Source organism: Megalopta genalis, chromosome 10 (genome assembly GCF_051020955.1).
Source record: "Megalopta genalis isolate 19385.01 chromosome 10, iyMegGena1_principal, whole genome shotgun sequence".
NCBI lineage: Eukaryota > Metazoa > Arthropoda > Insecta > Hymenoptera > Halictidae > Megalopta > Megalopta genalis.
Window position 1 is genome coordinate 16437303 of NC_135022.1, and position 18424 is coordinate 16455726.

Genomic DNA, 18424 nt, shown 5'->3' on the forward strand with positions numbered 1-18424 from the left:
CATTAACGCGGCCGAACAGCTGGGAAATCCGGCGACGAGTCATTTCTGCCTCGAGTCCGGCTTGTTTCTGTGAAATCGGCGTACCTGCGAGCGCGATCGCTCGATCATTTTCGGATAGGAGGACACCGGGACCTTGTATCGATCGCCGGTTGGCACCTTCCACGCCCTGGAAAAGTTTGTCGTTCGTCGGTTTCGCCTCGAGTCCGGCCTGCTAATTGAAATCGGTAACGCAGAAGCGAGATCGCTGGATCGCGAGATCCTCGTTCGAGGACACTGGAGGCGACCTTCCATCGATTTTGCTCGGCGGATCCGTGGCTCTGGAAAAGTTTGCTATTCGGTAGGCGGTGATTTCCGCCTCGGCACCGGTCCAAAGGTGTCCTGTTCGACTTTGGAACGGCGGGACATTCGAGGAGTCGTTCTCTCGCGCGGACTATCTGTCGTGCTCCGTTCCGCGGTGAACGAACGTCACATGCGTCACGCGCCGGGCGGATCGGGGAGGAGACCACCGGCAGATTCCATAACCGCATTAAATTAATTCGATTTGTCGGCCACGGGATCCGGCTTGACTCGTCGTCGTTCGGTCGTTGGGCTGGAATCTCAGCAGCCGCGTTCGCTTTCCAGTGCGGCCGCCGTCGAATATCGGGCCAGCTCGTGCTCACTTCCGGAAACCGTTCGAGGATCGTGCTGTTATCGCGGCACCCAGTGCGTCGACCGATAAATACCAGTGCCAGCCTGTTCGAGGATTAGTCTCAGTATTTCTTTCCGTCCACGTGAAAAGTTTCCGTTGGATCACCGCACGGTGCTCGGTGGATCTTCTAGAGAGTTGTTTCGCGTGTGATCCGAAAATGGTCTGGGACGACGGAGTGTCCGTCAAGGAGCTGATCGAGATGCGGAAAAAGACGCCGCGGTTCCCGTCGAGGGAACGGAACTTTGCGATGAGAAGACGCGGAGGCAGAAGAACGTTTTCCGGGGGCTTGGGAAACGCGTTCCCCATCCCTGGCCCGCCGCCACCCGACATTCAGGAAGAGGAGCGCAACGATTACGTCACCGACGACTCGTCCAACAATAACGTGCCCAACGAGTAAGATCTCCTACGTTCGATAAGATAGGCGTATATCCTCGCTGGAAATAATCGAGAAAGAAATATCTCAGAAGAGGCTTTAGGTATACGGTCGAAGTCGCAGCTGTTCATTTTGGAGGATCGTCGCGGATGATTCATCGGGGAACGTGGCTTTCATTCTCCTTGGCATTTCGTCTTTCACGTTCACGGTGGCTGAATCACTCGGGACGATTATTCAAACTGAAGGGCATAAATTCTATTTAGAAGCAGCTAGAAAACGTCGATATTTTAGTAGAAGTTACCGCGCAACTTGTCGACGAAACAGGCACACGATCGAGGGCTAAGATCGATGGTCTCTGGCGTACGAGAGGGGATAGATGTGTTGCATCGATGGCCATAATAGATGTCCTTGTCACTTCAGTTATTCAGGTGTTGTGTGCGTCCGGAGTGAATGGTGTAGGCAGAATCATCGGTAGAACGTCAACATCTCGTCTTCGGAAAAGTATAATTAGATTCTCCTGTGAAAATGCTCGACCTCCTCGGTCATGGCTTTTGATAATTTACTGTAATCCGACGTTGCGTTATCAACCCGGATATTAGTAACTACAGTAATGTCCCTCTAATTGACGCTCAGATTCTCCACAAAAATGGACAATTTGGGAAGAGGAGATGCGATTATATATTCCTTGACAATTCGTAACTATGAAAACGAACCGCAAGGCTCGAATAATCGTATCTTCTCTTCCAAAATTGTCCATTTTTGTGCGCAATCCGAGCGTCAAGTTAGGAAGACATTTTACTGTGGCATGCATTTCGTTACCTTTCTGCTCGAAATTCGGAAGAGCGCTCACGCGCCGTTCGGTCTTGCAACATGCTATCAATCTTGCAGTCGTTCGCTTTCTCCGAGACGCGAACGATTGTAAACCGAGCAAGAATTAGGAGCGTTTTGTCTCCCGAAACACTTATTGCTATCGTTTAAATCCTGCGGCACGTAACACGTGTACCTGTCTGTTAACTATTGGTAAAACAGCGTCCGGAAGGCGGTAATTTATCACGAGAAATGGGCGTGCAGTTTGGTTGCAAGATTGACGTCAGGGCCTGTTAAAATGAGTTATCGCCGCAAATGGGTCGGGATACAGGCGGTTCAACGACGCGACGTTCCCCGGTGTTCGGATTTAATGGGGTCGTAAAAGAAATGCCGGGGACAGTAATCGGTCACCTCTTCATGGTTCACGAACCGTTATTAGCGGCTGACCGCTATCAATCGCGCGTCGTTCCCCCCACGAATTCCTCGGAGCGATAAGCCGATAGATGGTAAAACGCGACAGTGACCCGATCCGTCGGAAAATTCTCTCGTACACAAGTTCGAATTATCGCCGAGCTCGTGAACATGACTGAGAAAGATATTTCTGGGCGGTGTGTGCGTCAATCCCCGTTTACATTTCCGCGGATTTCGTCAACGTCAATCTGTAGCGCAGTTTCGCGGCCCAGGAATTAACCGGGCAGGAATCTCGAACGTTCCGCCGCGAATTTATCGGCGAGCAGCCTTTCCAGGTCGATTTTGCAACGCCGTTTCGCGCGTCCACAGCCGGCCGACTCTCGAGACTTTGCGTAATCTCGCAAATCGCTCGGGGACGCGAAGTCCTCTTATCGCGATCTCTTCTGATTCACGGTCGCGATTTATCGGCGACGTCGAGTCGCGCGCAGCACTCTTCGCACTTCGTCGTTCTCGCCCCAGCCAATGTCTCTATCGAAATCCACGCGAGAACGGAAAGACGGTCTGTACAGTGTCACGGTATAGACGCCGCTCGAAATTAAGGGGGAAAGCTTATTGTTACAGAGCCATCCGCGGCTTGTTCTCGCCCGGCCTCGAGCTAGCTCGAGAACCGCGGCAAAGCCAAAATATATGACCCCGTCAGATAAATCTTACTCACGTCCGTACCAGAATAAGTCACCGACTCATTGCCAAGGTGATTCGAACTCTGTTCCCGGTAGCGTTCGATCTCGCATCCTCGGCCCACCTTGCCGTGCACCGTCGTCGTTTATTTGCACAAGTCTTTTGCCGAGCGGTGCCACACGAGTCGCGAAACTTCCGGGATGCGTTCCGTTTCCGATCCGAATAGATCACTGCGGACCTTAGACCTCTTTGTTCTCAACGATATTTTCATTCCCCGTTTCTCGTCGAAGCTGTACTCTCCAATTGTTTCACGGTTTTTTACGACGCTCGAAACCATCAACAGCTTCATTAACCCATTAACTTGTACGCTCGAGTTAATTCGAGCGCGCTAAACAAGCCATACTGTGCACACTCGAGATAATTCGAGCGGCGTTGTATTTTACGCTGCTATAATTCTTCACACTCGAATATAATCGAGAATTGAAAATAACAATGTGAAAGCAAAGAAAAAAAAATCGTTTTATTGATATTTATCATTTACATGGGATTGTAAGCTGTAACACATTTATTCAAGAATAAAATATAGCTTTTTTCCATGGAACAAAAGCGCAGTATATGCAATTCTCCACCAAAAGAAAAGTTGAATCAGGGGCGGTAACAAATGGAAACCTTTGAGGATGTGGATTTGGTTGGATATTGCTTATCTACTTCCAATCAACGGCTATATCTTCTTCTGAACTATCTTCATACAATTTTTTACATAAAAAAATTGATCTTTTTTGGCCGGTTTTCTTAAAAAGAAACTGTGCGTTAAGGGGTTAAAGTACTTACCGTAGTCTTAACATCTTGCGCTACGTCTTTCACAGATACGTTGATTAACTATTATTCGTTTTTAATAAATGCCTGCACGAGGGAGAAAATTGATATTCATTGTACGATATGAGGAAGCGACGAATATAAACAACGGTAAAGTTTGAACTTTCAGTGCTACTTTAACGCTGCAACTATCAAACCACTCAAAATAACTGGTCTTCGACTTTTTCTTTTACGATTTCTGACATTGTGAAGAAGTTTCTGTGAGAAATTTTTATATAAACTTCTTTATTCGACCATGTGTTATAACAGAAATCCTACAAAGTTTAAGTAAATCAAATATTGTCATTGTTACAAAACAATATACATTAGTCGCGGTTAGGGTTCCAGTGTTAAAGAAGCGAATAACGTCAATATTTATGTCACGAGTCTGACACGTTTAAGTGACAGGAGTTAAAGAGAGAGAATCAAGTCCAGCGGTAGGACCTTTTAGAATCTAGGACCTTCTAGAGCCTAGCAGCAGGATCTTACCTCCTCGAATCGATCGCGCGACGTCGGCGAGTAGAGCAGCGTTTTCACGCGTCGATTCGAGCCGGTGTTCTCGCGGATCCAGCGGGAAATCCAAAAGCGGACGCGCGTGTTTACGACAGGCTGTCTTGCGTGTCGCGACTCTGGCCAACCATGCCAAACTCTTGTCGAGTTATGTCATGCTTTCGCGGCGATTCTGCGCAGCCTTCTTCTAGCCGCGGCCGCGGCCGGCTCGAAATCTCGCGTTATTAGCAAAGCCCGGGTCTTACGTAAAGCCGAGGAACGAAACGCGCGTCCACGACAGATCCGACGGTTTCCATTGGAAATGAGGCGTGAACTCTCCGGGTGCGTTCACCCCGGGGTTCATATAACGAGCGATTAAAAGAAATTCCAAGACCGCCCGATGCAGATGTTCCCCGTCGGAGTTTATAGGAGTTGAACAGGAAACAGCGTTTAGCTCGGTTTATTCCGCAAAATTTGAAGCAGAACGATACCCCGCGCGAGCTATACACTCCGGTTATGTTCTACCCGGCAGAGGATATTCTCGAGAGATAACGCGTGCTCGTCTCTTCCGCGTCCCGGTGAAACCGTGTCCGCGTTGCATAAAACGGTAATCGCGATAATTAAAGCAGAATGGCGGACAGAAACTTATCTTCTCGGGGAGCGTATCTTAATAGCGAACCAGGGCGACGGTAAGCGCGCATTTATCTTCGCGTAACTATGTTGCTCCATAATTTCTCGTGCTGTTTGAGCCGCGCGTCTCGCTGCGCTGGAAACGGCAAATGGGACGTGTTTTGCGAAACGCGCCGCGATTCTACGCGACGCTGCCACGTGGCCGCGGCTGAACACGCTTGTCCGGGACAGTTAAATACGGATCTGCGTGCCGCCGGGGCATTTGCCGATCGTCGGAAACTGTAATTTATTTATTTCATTGTGTACACTGTGGTAAACACTCATTTTTACAACAACGAAAGCAGAACTTACGATCAGAGCACGGGTTTTCGTGCAAGATGTAAATTGTCTGCGACAGTTGCAGCAAACGGAAACTAAATAGCAAGTTCATTCCTTGTTTAACAGTTTTGATAAGCCATCGACATTTGAAAGTTCTTTTAATCTTTTTATCATTTTAAGTTTGATTTATTCAATTCTACCACAATTGCGTGAAATCCGCATTTACGATTAAATGACGTTGTATTAGCGAATCGTGTAAGCAGTTTATAAAGTATGGTAACATTGGTCGCAAATATGTCAACCCGATCATTTTATTATTTATGAATGTATATGTTCCGTAAAATGTGTCACATCGAACTAGATGTAGATGAGTACAGTAATGTCTCCCATACTGACGTTCAAGTTGTGTACAGAAATGGACAATTTGGGAAGAGGAGTTACGATTATTCGAACCTTGCGACTCGTTTTCATAGTTGTTGACAATCGATAACCATAAAAAACGAGCAACAAGGCTCGAACAATCGTATCTTCTCTTCCAAAATTGTCCATTTTTGTGGACAACCTGAGCGTCAGTAAGGGAGACATTACTGTATTGTGAGGTTAAAAAAGGACAGGGCCGACCTCGCAAAACGAGTTGGAGCATTAGAATTTACAAGCGATGTAACGCTAAGATTGTTAAGCGCACCATGTACGACTATATATATACGCAAAAAAGACCCGCAATGATTCTTCCGGCTCGAGAGAACGTATATTCGGCGCGTACGTAGTCGTGGTCCAATCTCAAAAACGGTTGACCATATTAGTCGCGCCGTCGCAAATGAAACATAGCACGACTTCGTGTTCGAGCGATAAAAATTAATCTTCGTTACGCGACATTGGGGGGATCACTTCTAGCTTGCCATTTTTTAATGCCTACGAACCGCTTCCAGTGGAAAGCATCTACGGCGACGCCGAAGTATACGCTGAAAATCAACGAATGCTTCCAAACTTTCGGTCCAGCAGCGTGACCCGATTGTTCCGCTGCGTTTAACAAGCGAGATCCAGCGAAAAAATTCCACTGTTTGCTGCGAACGTCGAAAATGTTCCACGGTACGCGCGGACAACCGGAACAAACGAGGGACACGATGCCCGATCGGCGCAATCGAAAGCGCTGATAGCGGAATGCCGGAGCGTCGTTTTACACCGCGATTTACACGCTCGACACCTTTTTTTTTATCGAATCGCCGGAGCGTAATCGTCCATTTCCTTGGAAGCAAGGATAACGGCTCACGACTCGTCACAGGATTCGCCGATCGGTTCCTGAATCGATCTCTACCCGGACGGTTTCGGTGTCTTCTGCTGACGCGTGTATCTCCCGAAGGGATTCTCTTGATCGTCTCCGGGGTGGGAGGCGTCGGAAAGGCATCGCGGGACGATCGTGTTCCTCGGAGGGTGGCCCTTGCGCTCTGAAGAGGGTTGACAGGGCTGGAAACGTCGAATCGATGATTAGGGATATGCAAAACACGTTGAAGATATTGTAACAGAAAAATTGTATGGTTGAGGCAAGATTGGAAAAGCTGAATCAGTGATTAAAGGATGAAGCACATTTACAGACAAATGTAAACAACTACAAGTTGTGTCAACTGCAAGTCAGTGGTAATACAGTAAATTCTCCCCAGTTTTCCTTCAACTTGTAAACAAAAATGGACAATTTGGGAAGAGAAGATACAATGATTCGAGCCTCGCGGCTCATTTTTATAGTTGCCGATTGTCAACAAATATAAAAACGAGGTGCAAGCTTCGAATAATCGTATCTCATCTTTCCAAATTTAGAGGGAATTTATTACATTACCATTGACTTTCTTTAATTGGAATATATCTTAATACTAAACTTACCAAATTCTAAAAGTTACGTAGCTTTTTCGCCATTTTTATCGTAATGTCGGCTTGAATCAAAAAATATGTTCAACCGTTTCCTATTTCTAACGTAAACAGTGTTAAAACAAAAATCGTGTAGTCGATCATTTTAACCGGCGCGCTAGGTTCAGCGTTAATGCACATTTTAGCTCGACAAGAGGAGGCTTTTTACGACACGTACGGCTTACCAGAAAATTATCGCGTCGACGAAGGATATGCGCGACAGGGAACAGCAGGACTTGCGAGACGATTCGCGTGATTTCGAGCCCGGATCCATCCCGATCGAGGATCCGCTGCAGAGATCGAGGAGCTCGCGTGGGGTGGTAGTAAATCGCTTGCGCGGTCCGCTTCTAATTCCACTCGTGTCTCGGTTGCAATCCCACGACAAGGTGGGAGCTTCGCGTGTCGGAGAGCTTTCGACGACATCCGAGGGATCCGCGCGTGCGCCACTCTGCTCGCCTCCTATTTCCCGTGCCACCCGGTATTAACTATAGGTACACACCTATCTGCGTCCCCGTCGAATCTCATGGCGCCAGTTTGAAGTACGCTCCTTCTGCGAATGCAGTCTCGCGTGGCCCGTCCCGCCAGCCGCCGCCGATTTTGAATCTCCCGCGCTGCCGCGACCGCGGTTTGTGAACCCTCTGCACTGTACGCGACCCAGAACCGGGCTGCGGTTGTGCCGCGAGCTTTCAGAGAGATTCTCGAGTCGTCGAGAGGGAAGCCTCGAGCTTCTTGCAATCGAAGAACGACCAGAGTGAACCGTGGCATCCACCGGCCGAGCACCCAGTTTCTGTGTACACACGTGCGGTACAAGATACCATACTTGAGCGGCGCGGAGCTCGAACGTTCTGCTCGATCGACGATATTCTAATTAGCTCGGTTGTTCGATAGTTAAACTCGTTACTTTTGTTCGCTCGATTTCGTCTAATTTATTGGTCCAGCGGTTTCATTTCTATGGAATGAAAAGTCAGAAGAAACTCGCCGATTTTGCATCGCAGTGCTGTAGCTAAGTCTCGCATAACTACACCTCGTTCATAACTATGCCTCGTGAAATCGATAACAGAGTGCTGGAATTTTTGTTGCAACCGCTGCACCATAAATCGAACGCGTGTCCATCACTTCGCGGTTCTAATTGTTATGCGGTACGTCTCCGACGAACGGAGTCTGTTTATTCGTTCGCGAAACAAGTGGGAATCGGTCGGCGCGGAGACGAGGCTGCGAAGATAGGGACCGACGCTATCGCCGATGATAGCCGACAGACGAAACATCGCGCCGCCAAGTCTGGCTTAGACGAAACAACGCGAAACTGCGTGTTATCCGACGACGGTGCTATTTCGAACGGCGAGCATCAGCGCCGCTTAATATAGCGAACATTTATCTAATTAATAGCCATTAGCCGCGCCGTCCGATCCGCGATGGTTAGCTCCGCTCTGCTAGTTGGACGTGTTGTCCCAGCCCCGAAAGCTTCCTGTCTCCCGCCCTCCCCTGTCATCCCCCTACCCCGGGGTTGACACCTGTCACCGGCGCTGCGTCGTCGAACGATTTTCCCCCGTCCTTCGTTCATCGCCGACCATCGTCGATGTCTCCGCGAGCCGGTATAAATAACCGCGATTCGGATCTTCCTCGATCGTCCGATCTTTTTGCTCGCGGCGACGCATACTCGTGCTTGCCGAAGCATTCCCGAGGCCCGAGGCGACGAGCACGCCGTGGAAAACGTTCGCGTTGCACTTCCAAGGCTGCGAAAACGCTTACCCGGAGGCTCTTTAAAATTAGGATCGAAATTCCGGTCGAATTCTTTCGGTTCGCCATCGCTGGAATCTCTGGTATCGTTGGTATCGCCGGAATCGCAACCGTGAAATATTGTTGGATCAATTCGTCTGTCAATCTTCGAAGCAACATTTGCTGCTCTTCGCGGAAAATATTCGATCGAGATCGTGGATACAATTGTTGGAGCATAATTCGAATTCGTCACGAAATTATTGGTGTTGCGTACATACTAAATAATTGTTACCGAACAGTAATATTATTTGCTAATAAATATTATTTATTAATAAAACCACAAACGTCGTGGTTTGTGCGTCTCGTTGATACCTCGAAGAATGAAGACGACGATAGAAATATCTAAAAAAATTGCCACAACGTTTGCAGACGATTAAACAGTTTCCCAAATCAATAATCAATTTCCTTGATGCGCGAAGACCTTTGCCATCGCATTTGCATCCATCGTTAATCATTAACCTCGTTCGTTACATCGAATACTTTTAGCCAGATCTCCTAAACTGAAGAGCACGGCCCACATTCGCGGGAGGACGAAGCGCGTCGCGCGGTCAGAAAATTCTAAAAATATTATTTATCGCAGAGTGAACTTCCCAGTATAATATCAACAAATCACCGTTGCCATACGCAAATAAATCGCGAATAAATAAGAAAGAAAATCGGCCGCGATACCGATAGATGCACGGTTCTTGGTGCAACAATCGCCGCAAAAATCGAACGCGCGCCGATTACAACGTGATAACGCGTGGTATCGCGAGCCAAGCGTGTTATCGAGGCACGAAGTTTTTATCGAGACGCGGAGCTTTCATCGAGAGCCTCGAAACTCCGCGAGCAGCTCACGTGGCCCGATCTCGTGAATTTTCGCGGCGGATGATTCACGTCTGTCTCTTTTTTCTCTCTCTTTCCCTCTCTCTCTCTCTTGCTCGCTCGCTCTCTGCCACGGTTCGAGATCGAGCGCATCGGTTCGCCCCAAAGCAGCCCGCTCTCGGATCGTATTCCTGGCAAACGAATTCGCCTGGGTTGCGATTCTGTCGCCGATTAACTAGCAGAGCCGACCTCTGTCCTTTCTCTCTCTCTCTCTCTCTCTCTCTCTCTCTCTCTCTCTCTCTCTCGGTCTCGCTCGCTCTCCCCCTCCGATGATTCACCTGTGACGGAATAGCCGGTTTCCAGGTAATGCCATTTCAGAAATGGAAGAAAGAGAGTCGTTCCCGTCACCGGGTTCGATTATATTAAGCCATTAATGGCCCCGCGGCTTGTATCGCGTTCTCTCGCGCGTCGAACAGTTATTACCTGCTGCCATTTCGCTTACGTCAATCCCGAGGTTGCAGCTCGGGCAGCCCGCCGCTGTCCAAATCGTTATTTATATGTCCGAGCTACGAAACTGCTGTCCGGCGATCAAAATTTGTATCGACGCGTGTCCGAAGACGAGCCAGCCGAGCGTGTTGCGGAGCATCGCCGGTGCATCGCCGGCTGGCAGTCACGATCGCAAGTACCCAATTAATCATCCTATAATTTCCACGGGCCCTCGTTAAAACGTCCTCTTCCGTAACCAGCCGGTAATTATGACTTTAGGTAGCGGCCGAGCCGCCCAGAGAACCAAAGATAGAAGCTAGATTTCGAGACGGGAGAGAGACTCCGCAGGACGGACACATGTCTCTATTCCGTTTCTTCAGCACGCAAACCGGTCGATAGAGGCACGCTGGAAGGAAAAGACAGGCCAGCCGTCCCGTTATCTCCCATGTTAGACTTATCGTGATAATCTCGGCACGACAGCGTATAGCACTCCGATTTTATTGGCTCGCCGCGATCCGTAGGGCCGCGATCAAAAGGACAGAGTCCTCGTACACGCGAGGATTATCGTCGTGTAACGCAATCCGTTCCCTTTCTTTTCGTCGAATCGCGGAGACCTTTGGCAGAAAGAAACGCGACTCTCTCCGTGTTCCAGTTAATCTCTAGGGCTACGAGCTGGGAAGGTCTGAAGTTGACGCTCTCGGTTTTGACGAAGACGCGGACGGGGGGAGGACCCTTCGGGCTGACTTTCCGAGACCCTTTCCCGCGCCCTTTTCCGCGAGCCGGGCCGACGAGCTCGCCGCGAGGATCCTCGGGGCTATAAATAACCGAGCGACTTCGTGAACCGTGGCGATTTCCGCAATGAAAATAAATCCAACCGCAGAGAAGCGTGCTCGTTCGCCACCGATCCGCTCGCGTCCAGTCGCTATCATTTTTCCGGAGACCGCTCGCCGGCGATCAAACAAACAAGCGGACTCCATACGAAACTATCAGCTTCCCGTCCGAGGCGCCAGTCTCCACAGAATCCCAAGAATCCTGTCAGCGGCTTCGTTCTTGCCGCGTTATTCCCCCGCCGACGTGTCTCAACTTAATTAATCCCTCAAGTGATCCGCGAAGTTCAGGAATCTCGGTACAGATTGCCTATCGGTTTCTTCTGTAATTAAATGGTTTCCTCGGTAAAACGTGGTTCTTTCGTTTAACGAAGGAACAGGTAAAATAAAATGGCCTACAAAATACAGCAAATTCCCCCTAATCGACGCACAGATTGCGCAGAAAAGTGGACAATTTGGGAAGAAGAGATACGATCGTCAGCGATTATAAAAACCTGATGCAAAGCACGAATGATCGTATTTCCTCTTCCCAAATAATTCTGTATTTTTGCTTACAAGCTGGAGGAAAATTAGAGAGAATTTTAAGGTCGGTTGTTCGTGACAGACTACAGACAGGTGTCGATTCACGAACGATGCCGATGAGCGTAGATGGTATCCGAGATACGTAATCCCATAAGGCTTCTTAAGTACAATATACGCGCCACTTCAGACATTTTCGGACAGTCGATAGGTAGGGCTATTTCGGGGAGCTGATTCGACCGGCTCACCTAGTACATGAACAGAGAGTCTTGAAAGGGTTAACGGTCGTTTCTCGCGCAAGATCGAGAGGAGATGGTATTGCGGTTCGACGCGCGCGAAAACCGCGGTTCGCACGCGAGAAGAACGTTCGATCTTACTAGCCGCTTTCCATCGTTCGTTCGGCAATTAACTTTTTGCCCGGAGAAAGTATCTCGCGCGTGATTTTCCAGAATCCTTCGGCCGTGAACAGCGCGGAGGCCCGTCCCGCGGAGATGGTCGCGGTGTCGTCCCGATGACTCGGGAATCTTGTCGGTTGACCGAGGACTCTCAACGAGGAACGGAACACTGGTCTGCGTAATTCATTTCCGCGGGAGCAGAGAAATCTCTATCGGATCGGATCGCTGTTCTTCTCGGGGGAAGCTTCCGTGGTCGGAGATGAAGTTCGGAGGATCGGCGCGGACCTCGTCATCCTGAACGACAAACTGCAGAGGCGTCACACGACGCCTCATTTGCTGGCCGCGGCGGGCCCCAGGATGAGTCCGAAGGGGCCCAGCCAGGAGGGCCCGAAGATGGAGGTGCGGGTGTTCTGCGTGCCGACACCCGGCGCCGAGCCTCAAGGGATCAGAGTCAAGATCCCGGAGCCGAAGAAGCGGCCCATGAGCCCACCGATCCTGGAGACCATGCGCGCCAGGTGTCCCTCGGCCTCTGAAAAAGATTACTATAGAAAAACCTCGTCTCTGGACCGTCGGGACCGGTACCCCACGCTATCCGGCGCTGAGATCAAAAGGGGCCTGATTCCAGGCTCCGTCGAGTTGCCGAGGGGCAAGAGGAACCCCATGCTCGACAGGAAGAACCGATTCCCAACGATTTCCGGCGCGGAACTGAAACGGGGCCTCGCGATCGGCAAGTGCCCTTTGGAGGAGGGCCTGGACCTCAGCTTGGCACCCTGGCCTGGCATGAAGTGGGCCTGCGTCAGGGTCCTGCACCTGTACTGCAAGGTCTTTGGACAGTTCGAGCTGTTCGAGCTGATTGTTAGGTAATTTCCCGGCTTAGGTGAAGCTTCTGCAAGCTGGGGACAGGGAGGGTGCTAGAAAATGTTTGTTTATTTAAGTGACGGAAAAATGTTTTTCCATTACAAGAAACATGAGAAAGTAAAGTAGAGTATGCAATACGTAGCGAAGCAAAATAATAAGATTTTTGCCTGAAAATAGGAAATAAGAAGCAAAGCACAACGAATTGGAATATATTTAAAGAAGCAGTACTTGAAAAAGATATTTTTAATTACTCTTAATAGACAAGATAGCGTAGCGTTTGAAGGCATCTGTGAAGGTAGAGAAAAAATCAACAGAGTGCGATACAGAATTTGCAGGAGCGCGTTTCGGAGGAAAATGATCGAAATTTGGGTAAATCTGATTAAAATGTAGGCGTTGCTCCGTACACCTCAAGGAATGATAAAAGCGTAATCCTTTATTCTCTATTAGACCCTTTACGACACGAGATAAGCTAGCGAAGTAGAATTAGCACCTGATGAACTATAGGGGATAGCTGACCTTAACGACCTTAAACGATATTGTTGCAGAGAATTCCACGACATTGTGTTCAGCGTTTCAATTCGGCGCGACTTTCATTATAATTAATACGAACTTGTCTCCGAGCACCTCGAGCCGTTTTTACCTCAAAGAATCTTACGGGCCGCGCGCCGCATTTAATACGAGTCCGTTCTTTTTTCTTTTCCTCGAACGACTTCGCCCGCGGAACGCCGCGACAAATCGTTCGGTTTATACATCGTCCGAGGAATTAATTGCGCCGGCATAGTGCCGCTGGCCTTACCAAACGACGCAAATAGGCGGGCGTGACGGCTGCGAGGCCTCGTAAATTATTTAGAGAAATTTTTACGGCGACAGAAAGAACGGAGTGTCGCCGCGGCTCATGCGATGCTTTGAGCTTCCTGCTAAACGATTATACGCATTCTTCGGGAAAGAGCCGCGCTCCGGCAACTTTGTACAGGGTGTCGGCAATAAATCAGCGCGACGTTAAAGATAGAGCGTTTGCAAGAAAGTTGCATGCAACGACGGTCCCGAGTACGACTGGTTCCACCGGTACCTGAAATTTCGAATTTGCCGGCACGCTGCCACGTCGTCCGACTCCGTCGCGGAACCTTCAAAAAACGCTGTCTCCCGCAGAAACTCACTTTCGCGCGACCGCGCATGTTCGCCACGCGCGAATCTTGTTCGCCGTTCGAACGGCGTCGGTATGAAATGAATTGAAAACTAGGAACTCTCGCAACCCGGAAAAAGTGTGCCGTTGCAAAAAGTAATAAGGGTAAGCTCCACTCGTCCATCATTTCGGCGATTCCCGCCCGGAACTCTCGCACGAAGATCTCTCAGAATTTATCATACGAACGGCGCCGGCCGACCAAGCCTCTAATAAATCGAAATTGTATTAATCATTTAGGGACACCCTGTACTCGATCGTAGCAGGGAACAAAGCAGTTTGTAGGGCCGTAGTTTCGGCGTGCCTCCCTCCGAATTTTTCTCGCGATTGCTGCCATTTGTTCGGGAGCAGTTCATCCGGCAGAATGCGGAGCCCTCGGAGAGCATTTGCTTTTTATGGGACAAGTCACTCGAGATTTGAAGGGTGGCCGAGAGCCCGGTGAATATATACGCGCGCCGAGTGTTCCGCTGCGAAAGCGGTCGAACAGCGTGGTTCTTTTACCGTTCGAAGGCGTTCCCCGACTGATCGATTGCATCGGGAGAGCGAGTCGCTGCGCAAAAGTCTTGTTGCAGCCGGCACGCTAATGGTTGGACGTCAATCGCGTAAACGAAGGGGGTTGCATTCGCCGGAGGCATTCGCTCTACCGCACCCTTCCGGGTGTCAGCGCGAAGGTCGGCCTAATGCCAACACGATCCCCCGTCCCCCTCAGCATTCGATAACCGGACGACACCGGGTCGCTGATAAGTCGAGACCCTTATCGTTGACCAGAGAAAAAGAAACGGAGGACGTTGCTCCGAGTCGCTCGTAAATCCACGAAATCCGATTTAAGGGGTGGGCCGGAGGGGCGAGGAAGAGTGCTCGTTAAATTTGCCAGTGGCAGCGGACGCGTTAATGGGCCGCCATAAAATCGGGTTTCGTAGGAACGCGAATCTTGCGGCGACCGGTCGATATTTTCGTCGATCGGGAACTCTACGGGGTGTCCCGGAAATCTCTCGCAATCCGGAAATCGGAGATTCCTCGGGTTATTTCAAGTATCTTTTTCCTTGGCGAAAATGCAGTTCGTGGCTTTGTTCGCGAGTTATTAATGAAAAATCAGCGACCAATGCGAGGCGAGATCGGCTGGCGCGAGACGACCGAGCCAATGAACGGAACAGGGCTTCGCGCACTGGTTGGCTAGGACGCCTCGCGCCAATCGAGCTCGCCTCTTATTGGTCAGTGTTTTTCGTTAATAACTCGCGAACAAAGCCGCGGATTGCATTTTCCCTAAGGAAAAAGTTACTTTAAATGATCCGAGGAACGCTCCATTTCCGGCTTACGAGACATTTTTCGGACACTCTGTATACCACGAGACCGCGGAGCGGAACGCTCGAGACTTTTCCTCGGAACCTTTCGAAAACTCGCCGGGTCGAGGAATCGCTTAGCATAATGTCACGCCCGTAATGCCAGTGAAACGGTCACCTTGTTTGCCGGCGGACCGTAACTCGGCCGGCCCGCGAGCCCCGCAAAACAGCTTTTCAGCGATAAAGAATCCTCGCGGTCCTCCTTTTTCCATCCTTGTTAGGGGACGATAAGCTCCACGGACGTCCGCCGATATTTTACGAGGCCCGCGGACCCCTTCCCTCGTCGCGGGTGCATGCAAATTAACGTTGACGCCTCGTTAACTCCGCGAAACGTAATACTCGCGCGCGGACTATAATTCATCGCCGGGTCCGCGCGCTCGCGAGCATCTAAAGCGTTAGCGGCCCGATGAGAAGTTTATCGGCCGTGTTCGAAGCAACGATTTCTACCGCCGGCGAACGGAAGCGGCGATAAATAATAAACGCGGAAAAGCGCGCGCGACATCGCGCTTTGAACGGGAACGTCCGATTCTCGGATTAATTAGACGATTAAGCGGGGTGGTTCGTCATGGCGTCTGGTTGCAATAAAACTTGATTAGAGGCTCCAGCAGGGCCGAGCCGTGTATCTGGAGTTAATGAAGCGCCGGGGACAAATATTTATCGTTCGTGATATCCTCGGTTTAATAGATACGTCCAACAAGCCGGTGACGCGCGTCTCGGCGAACGGATTAGGGGTATGACGATCGCTTTCGTACAGCATTGTCTACGAGACGGAGATGGCGTTTAGAGATATTTTTAGACGAACGCAGAAGATTGTTAAAGGAAACGGAGCTAAAGTCTTCAGCTTCGATTCTTTCCTTCACGTTTGACTAGGGTTCTAAAGAGGACTTCTAGACTTCATTTTCAACGTTTTTTATCTTTAACCAGTTAGCTGTGTTCGACGAGTATACTCGTCATGGAGAAATGGCAATATTTTGTGACACGACGAGTATACTCGTCGTGCGTAAGAAGTAGTGACCATTGGCTATTTAAATTGTAATTTCAAGGAAAACGAAAACGTATTCTCAAATCTCAAGATGTTCAGAATATTTTGAGGCCAATCCTGCACGAAGTTGTTTACATTGTTATAAGAATAAAATTAGAAAAGAATCACGGTATTGGTGTTCGATGTGCAAAGTGCCATTATATATTGTTCCTTGCTTTGCTAAATACCACTCTCTCTACAGCAGCAATTTGAATTTTTAACTTTTATAAGTATTTGATTATCTTTGGGTTTTTCGTTTATTATGTATATGGTATATGTTAACGTCAAGTGAATAAGTAAATATTAGTAATCAAATTGTTAATTTTATCAAATAAAACCGTCTTTTTGATCCAATATTTTAACAGCGACACTTACATTGTGTTCGACGAATATACTCGTCGTCGCTTGATTCTCGCGACACATGTAGGTGCACGCTCTGAAATGAAGGCGCCACAGCTAACTGGTTAAGCAGTTTGACTAGGATTTCAAATGGGACAGAGTCTAAATCACCAGAAATAATTTCGTCGTCCTGCAAATCACCTAAATCGAGACTGACATGGGACCGCGGATTGAAAACAGTTATGGCATTATTAGTACTTCAAGTAGAAACAGAAGTAATAAAAAATAACAGTTATTGAACCGAATCGATGTTCAGGCTGTCCTGGGATTTTCCCGCCAAACCGCGAGGGTTAAAAGAAGAAACAAATCTTATACGAAGTTCGCGAATTAACGCTTTCTTGCAGAGATGTAAACAAAAATAGATACTTTATAGCGAGTGTTATACCGAGTTTCGGTATTCCAGTCGTTCCTTTTCTTTGCACGAGCCTGTTTCGCGATTGGAAGCGAGTGTTGATAAACACAGATCTATCAGATGTTCCTTGTAACTACTCAAGCCAGTGCATTTCTATTGCAGAAATCGTACACAAAGTGAATATCGGTGTATTCAGCGTTCGAAGATCTTGGCATTTTGATGCTGGTTTACTCGTCAATTGTCTGTTTATAAAGCTATTAGTATCACCACGGAACAACATACGGACTGAATCAGAGCTCGGTGATGTTTATCGTAAGACTTGTGTAGTTGCAGGTATATCGGATATATCTGCGTTTATCAACACTCAATTTTATCAATACTCGATCAAGTATCTAGTTTTATTTACGTCTCTGTAACAAAGCATGCATTCGCAAACTTTACATTACACGTTTTCCTTCTTCCGGATTAGGCCCACGCAGTTCGACGGGAAAATTTCCGGACACCTTATAGTAAATTCTCTCGAATCAACGCTCAAATTGTACACAACAATTAATAGACCTGATTAATTTAACCTTAACCTTCTCGGAGAGGAGGATTCAACCCTTTCTGCTTTTAAGCCCAGGCCGTACCATTTTTTTTACAATTACAATAATCAGAACTTTTTCGATCGCAATAATTTCTTCGAAGAAACAGAAACTTTATGTTTATTGTGTGTTCACGTCTACTTGAATGTTTAAATATCGGTGACAAGAGAATAAAATTTGATCGCGACTTGAAGGAACGGAACACGTTCATACCTAACAGATTATTTGAAAAACGAGACAAAACATTGTAAGCCAGGCCTTCCTCCGTCAATTCGCTGTAACATCCCCGCAACGTCGCACGAACTCGTGCAACGCCTTCGATTAAAAATCTTCCGTGAAATTTTAACAGGAATCTTTTCAATTCCTGCGTGGAACACTCTGATTTCCTCGCACAAGAAACCGGAGTGCATCGATCACCGAAGAAATTCGAGTGCATCGATTAAAACTTGACCAAGATCAGGCACTGAATGGTCGCTTTGTCTTTCCAGGAAGAACTGCACGAGCTGCAAGTGTCCAAGGGAGGCCCACGACGTGTGTCACGAGGAATGGGTGTCGGTCAGGTCTCGTCTAGGTCTGAAAGGCGAGGAATCCTCTTCGCCGGTCGGCTTCGATCCCCGAGCGAAGGGTCTCGCTTGGGCTCCTCCCGGCCTGCCAGCTCACAAGGTCGGTAATACATCAGTCCGGCCGGACGTTTATACGACTCGGTTTTCGCGGATCGTTTCCTCTTTCCTCGAC

General features: G+C 48.7%; 1 protein-coding gene and 1 long non-coding RNA gene across 7 annotated transcripts in view; one reads left to right on the forward strand and one right to left on the reverse strand.

Annotated features, from left to right (window-relative positions):
* Lmpt (four and a half LIM domains protein limpet) overlaps nucleotides 1–18424 on the forward strand; it is a 124916-nt gene that overhangs the window by 69750 nt on the left and 36742 nt on the right. For 4 of the 6 annotated variants that reach the window (XM_076524852.1, XM_076524853.1, XM_076524848.1 and 1 more), the window contains one exon: nucleotides 18178–18352. In XM_076524852.1, the coding sequence (XP_076380967.1) occupies nucleotides 18178–18352 (175 nt within the window). Of the gene's footprint in view, nucleotides 1–44; nucleotides 1082–12068; nucleotides 12816–18177; nucleotides 18353–18424 lie in introns of those variants that run through there. The other 2 variants (XM_076524851.1, XM_033469892.2) reach the window with 2 other exon arrangements.
* The window catches only part of LOC117220169 (uncharacterized), a 28200-nt gene continuing 13228 nt past the window's right edge, over nucleotides 3453–18424 (reverse strand). Inside the window, exons 2-3 of the long non-coding RNA XR_013034266.1 lie at nucleotides 7334–7935; nucleotides 3453–6713 (exon numbers count right to left, since the gene is read on the reverse strand). This is a non-coding gene — a long non-coding RNA (uncharacterized LOC117220169). The remainder of the gene's footprint in view (nucleotides 6714–7333; nucleotides 7936–18424) is intronic.